Source organism: Littorina saxatilis, linkage group LG2 (genome assembly GCF_037325665.1).
Source record: "Littorina saxatilis isolate snail1 linkage group LG2, US_GU_Lsax_2.0, whole genome shotgun sequence".
Taxonomy (NCBI): Eukaryota; Metazoa; Mollusca; class Gastropoda; order Littorinimorpha; family Littorinidae; genus Littorina; species Littorina saxatilis.
In genome coordinates, this window is record NC_090246.1 from 103,793,739 (window position 1) to 103,805,988 (window position 12,250).

A 12,250-nucleotide genomic window follows, 5' to 3' on the forward strand; every position below is an offset into this window, starting at 1 on the left:
CTATTCAATGTGTTTCAAAAAGGTTGGTGAACATTACACTATTCAATGTGTTTCACAAGGGTTGGTGAACATTACACTATTCAATGTGTTTCACAAGGGTTGGTGAACATTACACTATTCAATGTGTTTCACAAGGGTTGGTGAACATTACACTATTCAATGTGTTTCAAAAAGGTTGGTGAACATTACACTATTCAATGTGTTTCACAAGGGTTGGTGAACATTACACTATTCAATGTGTTTCAAAAAGGTTGGTGAACATTACACTATTCAATGTGTTTCAAAAAGGTTGGTGAACATTACACTATTCAATGTGTTTCACAAGGGTTGGTGAACATTACACTATTCAATGTGTTTCAAAAAGGTTGGTGAACATTACACTATTCAATGTGTTTCAAAAATTCAATGTGTTTCACAAGGGTTGGTGAACATTGCACTATTCAATGTGTTTCACAAGGGTTGGTGAACATTGCACTATTCAATGTGTTTCACAAGGGTTGGTGAACATTACACTATTCAATGTGTTTCAAAAAGGTTGGTGAACATTACACTATTCAATGTGTTTCAAAAAGGTTGGTGAACATTACACTATTCAATGTGTTTCACAAGGGTTGGTGAACATTACACTATTCAATGTGTTTCACAAGGGTTGGTGAACATTACACTATTCAATGTGTTTCACAAGGGTTGGTGAACATTACACTATTCAATGTGTTTCACAAGGGTTGGTGAACATTACACTATTCAATGTGTTTCAAAAAGGTTGGTGAACATTACACTATTCAATGTGTTTCAAAAAGGTTGGTGAACATTACACTATTCAATGTGTTTCAAAAAGGTTGGTGAACATTACACTATTCAATGTGTTTCACAAGGGTTGGTGAACATTACACTATTCAATGTGTTTCACAAGGGTTGGTGAACATTACACTATTCAATGTGTTTCACAAGGGTTGGTGAACATTACACTATTCAATGTGTTTCACAAGGGTTGGTGAACATTACACTATTCAATGTGTTTCAAAAGGGTTGGTGAACATTACATCGGTCCAATATCAACAGTCAACATGAGAAATCTGAAGAATTTTGTAGAAACTGCCACAAACAATACTTTGCATGGCTTGCATAAACATGCATTAACTCGACTATTCAAAATAGTCTGCTGACGTTTAGATTTATTCAACAATACCTACAAACAAATACAGACGTACACAAACACACACACACCTTTCGTGACATTGGTGAAAGGTCCTTCCATTTCCATTAGAGTGGAAACAAACTCAGGTCCCCTGAGAAAAGCTGGTTGATGGAGCTGTGCAGAACTGCCCAGCGATGGTTCACTCTCCAGCACTGTCCACCAGTCTCCAGGGTTAGCGTTACCTGCAAGTTCAAATAGATCCCTGCGCCTTGAGTCCGAGTCTGGAGATATGCGCGCGATATAAGACTTCATATATAACATTTTGACACATACTGACATAATGACAAATCATCTTGGTTGTCAACCAGCTCAGTAAATCTACAGTCTCCATCTGCCCTCATACCGGCACGGTTGGCCTAGTGGTAAGGCGTCCGCCCCGTGATCGGGAGGTCGTGGGTTTGAACCCCGGCCGGGTCATACCTAAGACTTTAAAATTGGCAATCTAGTGGCTGCTCCGCCTGGCGTCTGGCATTATGGGGTTAGTGCTAGGACTGGTTGGTCCGGTGTCAGAATAATGTGACTGGGTGAGACATGAAGCCTGTGCTGCGACTTCTGTCTTGTGTGTGGCGCACGTTATATGTCAAAGCCTTCACATCCCTCGCTCGAAACTTGCATCTGCTGGTCAGCGTGCATTTCCCTCCACGGGTCCCTCCGTCTGGAACTCCTTGCCGCTTGAGCTTCACCAGAGCCCCTCTCTTGACGCGTTCAAGAGTAGGTTGATGTTCGACGTGATGTGTTGTGCCCCAAAAGACATTCTTGTGCTGTGCTCTGTGAGAGATGTTTTCTTTGTGCTTAATATTATTTTGTTTGGACCTAGCTATTGATGTGTACATTGTTGTTAAACAGTTGTTTGTTGTATGTTTATCAGGGTTTGCTAGTGTGTGATAGGGTTCGTGTCCGTCTGTAGATGTTAGTTTCTTTGTTAGTCCTATGTTGACAACTCTTCGACAAGCGCTTAGAACTGTACCCACGGAATACGCGCTATATAAGCTTCCTATTAATTGATTGATTGAAAGCAGCACCGCCCTGATATGGCCCTTCGTGGTCGGCTGGGCGTTAAGCAAACAAACAAACAAACAAACAATCTGCCCTCATCTTTTTTGTGTTTCTGAGACGGTGTATTATGCAGTAAGGTTCATATCCAAATTTAACTGATGAGAGTTACTTCCGCTAAATTGATTTCAACAAACGTTTACCCAACAAGGTCATATAAATGTAACCCCAGTTAATCTATTACAATCACTTTTCACTTTTAAACTCACAAAAGTTACATTTTCAAACTCAAAGAAGTTTCCTTTCCTAAACAATCTAAAATGTAGTCTTACCAAGGTCAACCAGACCAGATCGTGAGGCTGTGTCGATGTCTTCAGCTAATCCATGCATCATTTTGGACAGTCGATTCTCTGCCTCTCGTTTTGTTCGCAGCAGGTTCTGTATCTCCCCTTCTTTTGTCTCACGGAACAGCTGGGAAAGCAAAAGATTACAATCATACATTTTTATCTGAATATAAAAGATATAAACACAAAGTCTAGTTCCTTTCCCTTTCTTTCTTATTTTGAAATTATGTATAATTGTGACAGGCCCACACAGAAACACACCCACACAAAAAAACACACAGGAGTCGCATGTTTCTTACACACAATCCCAAACACGCAGGCAGAGAAGTAGACAGACACACACACACTTAAATTTTACCTTGAATTGTCTTTGCACTTTGTCTCGGTCACTCTCAAAAGCTGCCGCTCTTGCAACAGCTTCCTGCTCCGCCTCCAATGCTGCGTCCCGCTCAGCACGCATTCGAGTGCACGTTTTCTGCAAAGCAAGCAACTCAGCTCGCAGACGTTTGTTCTCCGTCTCCAGCTTCTGCTCTTTCTTCTGCATGTTGGCAATGTCATTCTCCTTGTTCAGCCTGTACATCTCAAAATCTTTCTTGATTCGTTCCACTTCTGGATTTTCTAAATCTACTGAAAGAGCTGATCGCAAACTTCCCCCTTTTGGCTTGCGGCCAAGAGAGCCAACACTGCGGAGACCAAGCTTTCCTCTGGGCTTCATTTCAATGGGAATGCGCTTGATTACCCCATGGCCAGTCCCGTCAAGGTCTGAGCCCAGGATGTCATCATCATCATGTGAGCGCATGAAGGATCCCCCAGCACCCATGATGGCTTCTTGTCTGCCTTCTTGGACTTGAATCAGATTGCCAACAGCGGTCTCACATGAACATGTCTACAACTTGTGGTAAGTGCTTCCTCGTACATGACGTACATGGCACAGAATACCGAACTCCGAAATGATTGTTGCCTGGCATACTGATAACACGAAGATGGTACTTTATTTAAAGGGACATTGTTCAGTACTCCGAGACGATGTAGACAGGACCATAGACTCAAACGAAACTTGCACAAGTTTCACAAGCGAGAGATTCATCTCACTTGCTTTGCAGCCAGACGCCCCAAGCTTGAAACATTTCAACGTCATATTGCGTGCATTTTCCCAGTGAAGACACATGCAAATCAAGAAAATCGTCAAGATTCCGGAAGCAACCCACTTACAGCCTCCTAGAGCTTTTTTCCCCCGAGACGAAGTCCCACTCAGAGGCTTCTGTAACAACCAAAGGTTTACCGGAAGTAGAAGGCACCGAAGTAGAATAGGTGGGGAAATACGTCACCAATTGCGGTGAAGAAGTTTAGCGGAGGAGCAAAAACCACTAAAGTTGTCTCACAAATGGCCGTTTCTTTTACCAACAAAGACTAATACGATAGATTAGGAATTTACATGAGACTGTTTCGTGGAGATTCGTTTATGTTTTGCAATAATCTGTGTCCGCTAAGCATGTATAAAACTAAAGAACACATTGCGAAAAATAGCACACTGTATCACGATTTCCTGCAGTCAAAAATTCCTATCCCTACCCAGGGACCTATATTTAGACCCCTACCTGACCAGCACCAAGCACAGAAGCTGTAAAAAATCAGTTCCCGCCCTTATCAGACTAAGTTAGTTTAGTACACATTTTTGGGGTCTTTTTCGACGCTGCCTTTTGAGATGCGTGTCATTATATCCACTTAAATGTTTATCTCAGTTTTCATCGTCACGGTCTCTCGCACGAGTTGACTTGTACGGCCCGGTTGTCCAATAATTACACGTAGTGAGAATTAGTATTTTGCTTGTTATAAATGTAACAGTAACAACACAGACCTTTCTGGTATGTAATGAAAGAAGAAGTTTTCTCTACGATGCACAATCAAATACAGTGAAACCCGGCTATATTGAAGTAGGCTATATTGAAATCCCGGCTATATTGAAGAATTTGTCAGGTCCCGGCTGAAGCTCTTCTTTTTCTTTGTTAAAAAATGTTGGCTACATTGAAGTCGGCTATATTGAAATCCCGGCTATATTGAAACAAAAATTCAGCCCACGAGACGTTTTTAACTGGCTATATTAAATGTTTGCTCCAATCAGCGCAATCAGTTGAGGAAGGGGAGGTTAAACAAAGTTACCCCCACTGTTCATCACTGACTGACTGACTGTTAGGTTTTAACGTCCTCTTAGACCAACTGGTCTATATTGGGACAGGTATTGGTAATCTGCTGAAGATAATACGATCATGATAATCAGAGACGAGAGATGATGCATGCGTGTCTTTGTGTTTTCCAAGCCATGAGAGGGTAAATTTACATAGTGCAATATCCTATTTGATTGTATCCCTTTTATGTTTTATGTTTTATGTGTGTCGTCCTATACAATTGTTGTTATAATCGTTTACAGGCAGACAGGGTGTGCCGAAGAAAAATTTCCATTTTTATGTAATATTTTAATGGACGTGTTATATGGTGTGATACTTTGATTCGAACAAGCCCGCTGTGGCTGTCTTCTTCGACACACCAGCATTGGGTTTGTCTCGTCAAAGTATCGAAATACGATCATGATAATCAGAGACGAGAGATGATGCATGCGTGTCTTTGTGTTTTCCAAGCCCTGAGACTTTCGCTGTGAACTTGGGATCTTTTTCGTGCGCATGTGTGCACACGGGGGTGTTCGGACACCAAAGAGAGTCATCACTGTGTCGTACGATTAATGTGTCGTGTTGTGTGATGTGTGCAGAGTAGTGAGGGGGGGGGGGGGAGAAGAGAAGGTTCAAAAGTTACTCCCGCTTCTCTTTACTGTGTTGTATAATCGATGTGTTGTTGTGTGATGTGTGCAAAGTTGGGGGGAGGGGGGGGGGGGGGAGAAGGGGAGGTTAAACAAGCTAACCCTGATGCTTATCACTGTGTCGTATGATTGATCAGTTGTGTATTGTGATGTGTGCAGAGTGGGGAGGGGCAGGTGGAAGAAGAGCAGGTACACAAGTTACTCCCGCTGTTCATCACTGAGTCGTATGATTGATGTAAACAGCGCTGGTAATTTGTGTACATCCTCCTCTCCCCCCCCCCTTCCTTTTTTAGCACTGCGTATCGGACCTACACATCTTAGGGACTTTGCTTGTTCGTTTGTTTATTTTTATGTAAGTGTGTGTGTGTGTGTGTGGGGGGGGGTGAGTGTAGGTACTTGATGTGAACAACGCAGGAAACTTGTTTACATCCTCCTCTCTCCCCCGCCCCTCCTTTCTTTTTCAGCACTGCGTATCGGTCCCGCACATCTTAGAGAAGAGGAGGTTAAACAAGTTACCCCCACTGTTCATCACTGTGTGGTATGATTTGTTTGTTGTGATGTGTGCAGAATGGGAGGGGAAAAAAAAGGAGGTACTTAATTTACCCTCACAGCTGATCACTGTGTCGTATGATTGATGTGTGTTGTGTTGTGTGATGTGTGCAGAGTTGTGGGGGGGTGGGTAGGGGAGGAAGAAGAGAAGGCACACAAGTTACCTCCACAGTTGATCACTGTGTCATATGATTTATGTGATGTGTTGTGTTGTGTTGTGTGCAGAGTGAAGGGAGGGGGGGTGGAGGAAAGGAGGTTCACAAGTTACCCCCACTGTCCATCACTGTGTCGTATGATGGATGTGTTGTGTTGTGTGATGTGAGCAGAGTGGGGGGGGAGGAAGAAGAGGAGGTACACAAGTTACCCCCACTGTTAATCACTGCGTCGTATGATGGATGTGTTGTACGTGTTGGGTGTTGTGTGCAGAGTGGGGATGGGAATCGGGGGGAGGTAGCCTACACAAGTTACCCCCGATGTTTATCACTGCGTCGTATGATGGATTGTTGTGTTGTGCGATGTGTGCAGAGTGGGGATGGAGATGGGGGGGTAGGGGGGAATAGGTGGTACACAAGTTACTCCCGCTGTTTATAAATAAATCGTATGATTGATGTGAACAGCGCAGGAAACTTAATTACATCCTCCTCTCTTCCCCCCCCCCCCCCCCCCACTCCCCCCGGGCCTTTTTTTTTCAGCACTGCGAGTTTGGGGGAGGGGGAGGGAGTAAGAAGAGGAGGTTAACAAGCTACCCCTGCTGCTCATTACTGTGTCGTATGCTTGATGTGTCGTATGTTTGATGTGAGCAGGATGGGAGGGGGGGGGGGGGAGGTGAGTGGATGAAGAGGAGGTTAAACAAGCTACCCCAGCTGGTCATCACTGTGTCGTATGATTGATCTGTTGTGTATTGTGATGTGTGCAGAGTGAGGGGGGGATTGGAAGAAAAGTAGGTTACACAAGTTACCCCCGCTGTTCATCACTGTGTCGTATGATTAGTGTGTTGTGTTGTCTGATGTGTGCAGACTGTGGGGGGGAGTAATATGAGGAGGTTTCTTAAGTTACCCCCACGGCTCTTTACTGTGTTGTAGGATCGATGTGTTGTGTTGTGTGATGTGTGCAGAGTTTGGGGGAGGGGGAGGGAGTAATATTAGGATGTTAAACAAGCTAACCCTGCTGCCCATCACTGTGTCGTATGATTGATCTGTTGTGTATTGTGATGTGTGCAGAGTGTGTGTGTGTGTGTGTGGGGGGGGGGGGTTTGGAAGAAGAGCAGGTTACACAAGTTACCCCCGCTGTTCATCACTGAGTCGTATGATTGATGAAAACAGCGCTGGTAACTTGTGTACATCCTCCTCTCCCCCCCCCCCCCCCTTCCTTTTTTTGCACTGCGTATCGGACCTACACATCTTAGGGACTTTGCTTGTTCGTTTGTTCGTTTGTCTGTTTATTTGTGTGTGACAAATGCTTCATTTGGCGTCGGTCTGATACTGTGAATGGCTCTGTGTGTTTGTGTGTGTAAGGGACGGGGGGGGGGGGGGGGGGGGCGTGCGTGTGTGTGAGTGTGTGTCCGTGTGTGTGTGTGCAGAAAAAAGCAAGGAGGCTCGAAGAACAACAGCCAACAGGTGAAAGATTAAGTGGGAATATATCTCACATCAAACGCAATGTGTGGACACGGAAATAAGAACGTATAGTGTAAACAAGTTCGGTTATATTGAATTTCTGAAGGAACAAGGAGGAAAATTCAATATAACCGAGAATTGCCTATATTGAAGTTCCGGCTATATTGAAGGTCTTCCCGGGTCCCGTGCCACTTCAATATAGCCGGGTTTCACTGTATAATATAACTGTACGCCAACTGAAATCAGTAAAGATCAGCTTCGCGTTGCATTTTTTCGATTGATCAGTCATTATGTTTTGAAATCCAAAAACAAATTTGTAACCAAGTGCAAAACTGATTGGCTACTAACTTTCGTTACAATGATAATGTGTTTTGTGTCTTGTGTAACGGTTTTGCCGATCGCTTTGTGTTTTGTCTAATGTCATTATCTAGTCAGTCGTTGAAACGAGACTGACGAGTTTTCGAGCAACAGTGGTATTATGGTTGTTTTCTAAGTATGTAGTAATTGTTTCATAACTAAATACCGTCAGTTTTACACCCCAATTCAAGTTATTTCTTTAAAAAAAAATTAGAAAATTCGAGCTCATGACTTGCTTGAGATAACAACTAAACCATTAAAATGCAACAGTGCTTCTGCTGGGGGAAAAGGCTGCAGACTCTCCTTGGTGGCCGAGAACCCAACTTCACAGCAAAAGTCAAAGTCTCTTGGCTTTAAAACATGATTGAATACACGCATGCAGGGGAAAAAAAGGGTAGCGCCGTATACTGTATGGCAGCTCGCTTTCCCCAGGGAGAAAGCAGCCCGAATGATTTGCATGACAGGACTATATTGTGAAATCTTATCCTTTTCTGTATCTGCACGGCACGGTGGCCTATATAGTGGTAAGGTTGGCCTAGTGGTAAGGTTGGCCTAGTGGTAAGGTTGGTCTAGTGGTAAGGTTGGCCTAGTGGTAAGGTTGGCCTAGTGGTAAGGTTGGCCTAGTGGTAAGGCGTCCGCCCCGTGACTGATCGGGAGGTCGTGGCTTCGAACCCCGGCCGGGTCATACCTAAGACTTTAAAATTGGCAATCTAGTGGCTGCTCCGCCTGGCCGCGTCTGGCATTATGGGGTTAGTGCTAGGACTGGTTGGTTCGGTGTCAGAATAATGTGACTGGGTGAGACTGAAGTGCTGCGACTTCTGTCTTGAGTGTGACGCACGTTATTAGCCTATATGTCTAAGCAGCATGTCAAAGCAGCCTATATGTCAAAGCAGCATGGCCCTTCGTGGTCGGCTGGGCGTTAAAGCAAACAAACAAACAAACCTTATCTGCATATTGAAAAAATAATCTACGCAATGTAACAAAAATCAAACACAAGAAGATGCGGTATGAGTTCTGAAAAGTCGCAGCCTGTCCAGAGAGGAAAAGGGTGATTCAGGTTTAAAAAGCACTGCGTGTGCATTAACCCGTCACTTTCAGAGTTGCCCTGAGGACATGCTGAATTATAGAGAGAGGCTCAATGTCGGTTCACCAAAAGTAAACCGGCACGTCCTCGATACGCGGCTCCAGTCCCACTTGCAATCGTGAACCGGAGAGAGATCCAGTGAGCGGGGTAATATGACGGCTTACTAGTGCCAAAACCTGGGGTTACCCATTATCACGTGAAAATTACTAATTAACGCTGTCAGTTACTGTTTTCACTCGTTAGTTACTCATTTTCACGGGATATCTAGTAATTTTCACGGGAAAATGACTAATTTTTAGTTTTGGCACTAGCAATCCGTCAGGAAGTGAGCCAAAACTAAAAATTAGTAATTAACAGGTGAAAGTTAGTAATAAACACGGTAGTAATTTTCCCTTGATAATTACAATTATAAGGTTTTGGCACTAGTAAGCCGTCATAGGGTAAAAGGTGCGGGAACCTATGTCCTATGCTTGGTGCCTTTCCCTGGAGTTGCGTATGAAACCGGGGAGAGATCCATTGAGCGGGGTAAAAGGTGCGGGAACCTATGTACCGGGGAGAGATCTATTGAGCGGGGTAAAAGGTGCGGGAACCTATGTACCGGGGAGAGATCCATTGAGCGGGGTAAAAGGTGCGGGAACCTATGTACCGGGGAGAGATCTATTGAGCGGGGTAAAAGGTGCGGGAACCTATGTACCGGGGAGAGATCCATTGAGCGGGGTAAAAGGTGCGGGAACCTATGTACCGGGGAGAGATCTATTGAGCGGGGTAAAAGGTGCGGGAACCTATGTACTGGGGAGAGATCTATTGAGCAGGGTAAAAGGTGCGGGAACCTATGTACCGGGGAGAGATCCATTGAGCGGGGTAAAAGGTGCGGGAACCTATGTACCGGGGAGAGATCTATTGAGAGGGGTAAAAGGTGCGGGAACCTATGTACTGGGGAGAGATCTATTGAGCGGGGTAAAAGGTGCGGGAACCTATGTACCGGGGAGAGATCCATTGAGCGGGGTAAAAGGTGCGGGAACCTATGTACCGGGGAGAGATCTATTGAGCGAGGTAAAAGGTGCGGGAACCTATGTACTGGGGAGAGATCTATTGAGCGGGGTAAAAGGTGCGGGAACCTATGTACCGGGGAGAGATCCATTGAGCGGGGTAAAAGGTGCGGGAACCTATGTACCGGGGAGAGATCTATTGAGCGGGGTAAAAGGTGCGGGAACCTATGTACCGGGGAGAGATCTATTGAGCGGGGTAAAAGGTGCGGGAACCTATGTACTGGGGAGAGATCTATTGAGCGGGGTAAAAGGTGCGGGAACCTATGTACCGGGGAGAGATCTATTGAGCGGGGTAAAAGGTGCGGGAACCTATGTACTGGGGAGAGATCTATTGAGCGGGGTAAAAGGTGCGGGAACCTATGTACCGGGGAGAGATCTATTGAGCGGGGTAAAAGGTGCGGGAACCTATGTACTGGGGAGAGATCTATTGAGCGGGGTAAAAGGTGCGGGAACCTATGTACCGGGGAGAGATCCATTGAGCGGGGTAAAAGGTGCGGGAACCTATGCCCTATGCTTGGTGCCTTTCCCTGGAGTTGCGTATGAAATGTTCATCGGGATGTCACATGATGACTTAGCGGTTAGCTGTGAAATGGACAGACCTTTCTCTTGTTTCAGTTCTAGTTTTTTTTTGTGTGCATGTTATGAATTTAGTTTCCATGAAATAAATAAAGGCACACCAAAAACAAACAAACTAAAGTGGTAAGAAATCATTACATAAGATGAATCACGACAGCGTGAGACAGAGAAAGTGTTCCTACTGTACTCGCACATGCGTGAACAAAAACAATTGAGAAAGGAAGCATTAGAGAAAAACATATAAAAGAAGAAATAAGGAGGAATTCACGACTTGCAGGACCCCGTGACCTAGCATAATTGACAGACCCAAGGTGAAGGCCATACGGTTTTAATGACAACTTTAATTAGTGAACTAATTAACTAATTTTTAAGCTCCCAAGCTGAAATACAATCCCACAGTCCGGAATTCGTCGAAGATTGCTTAACCAAAATGTCAATCAATTTGGTTGAAAAATGAGGGTGTGACAGTGCTGCCTCAACTTTCACAAAAAGCCGGATATGACGTCATCAAAAACATCTATCGAAAAAATGAAAAACAGCTCTGGGAATATCATACCCAGGAACTCGGATGTGAAGTTTCACGAAGATCGGTCCAGTAATTTTCTCGGAATCGCTTTATACACACGCACACACACACATACATACACACACCACAGCCCTCGTCTCGATTCCCCGTCTATGTAACAAGTCGCTTGGGGCGAAATTACTACATTTAGTCAAGCTGTTCAAACTCACAAAACGAAACTGAACGCACTGCATTTGTTCACCAAGACCGTATAACATCGTCAGTCCCCTGCTCGCGGAAAAGGCAGTGAAATTGGCAAACCAGTATAGCGCGGTAAGGGTTGCGCTGAGGGGGATAGCACGCTTTTTTTTCTGTACCTCTATTCTTTTTAATTTTCTGAGCTTGGTTTTTTTCTTATCCAAAAATAACATATCTATATGTTTCGGAATCAGAAACCGACACGGAATAAGTTGTACCGTAATTGTTTTTAAATCGAATTCGGAAATTTGATTTTAATCTTTATTTTCCTAATTACACCCCCGGTATAGGGGTGTGTATAGGTTTCACTCGATGTGTTTGTGTGTTTGTGGCGGTGTTTGTGTTCGCAAGTAGATCTCAAGAATGAACGGACCGATCGTCACCAAACTTGGTGAACAGGTTCTATACATTCCTGAGACGGTCCTTACAAAAATTGGGACCAGTCAAACACACGGTTTGGGAGTTATTGGTGGATTAAAATTATACAACGACTTATAGACGGACACCCCCGCACGGTTGGTCAAAGGGAAATAACCATTCTCACTGCCACCAACTGAGAAGGTTATTTCCCTTGACGGGGGTGTTTTTCCTATCAGAGGAATTTCTTGTTTTTAATTGTCAGAGCTTGTTTTTTTTTTATCCGAATATAACATATTTTTTAATCGCTATTCTGATGGACACGTGGGGGAATTCGGGGGCTGTGATTGGATGGTCTCTTCCGATCATCAAAGCATAATGCTACGGAAGTCGGCCATTTTTACCAATATCCAAAAGCATATTGTCAATAACAAAGACGCATGGTTCCGGTTTACCCATCTGTACCACACGATGTTTCACTGATCGACAACAGCATACATTGACAACTTGAATTTCTTCTCGGGAATGTTTTTCAGCTTTACAAATGTCGATAGC

The 12,250-nt window shown here is 44.3% G+C and overlaps 1 protein-coding gene across 1 annotated transcript in view; it reads right to left on the reverse strand.

Moving 5' to 3' along the window:
• The window catches only part of LOC138960414 (nephrocystin-3-like), a 59,230-nt gene extending 55,422 nt beyond the window's left edge, over nucleotides 1–3,808 (reverse strand). Inside the window, exons 1-3 of the mRNA XM_070332322.1 lie at nucleotides 2,894–3,808; nucleotides 2,524–2,662; nucleotides 1,228–1,380 (exon numbers count right to left, since the gene is read on the reverse strand). Of these exons, the coding sequence (XP_070188423.1) occupies nucleotides 1,228–1,380; nucleotides 2,524–2,662; nucleotides 2,894–3,355 (754 nt within the window). The 5' untranslated portion in view covers nucleotides 3,356–3,808. The remainder of the gene's footprint in view (nucleotides 1–1,227; nucleotides 1,381–2,523; nucleotides 2,663–2,893) is intronic.
• Nucleotides 3,809–12,250: the final 8,442 nt, after the last annotated feature.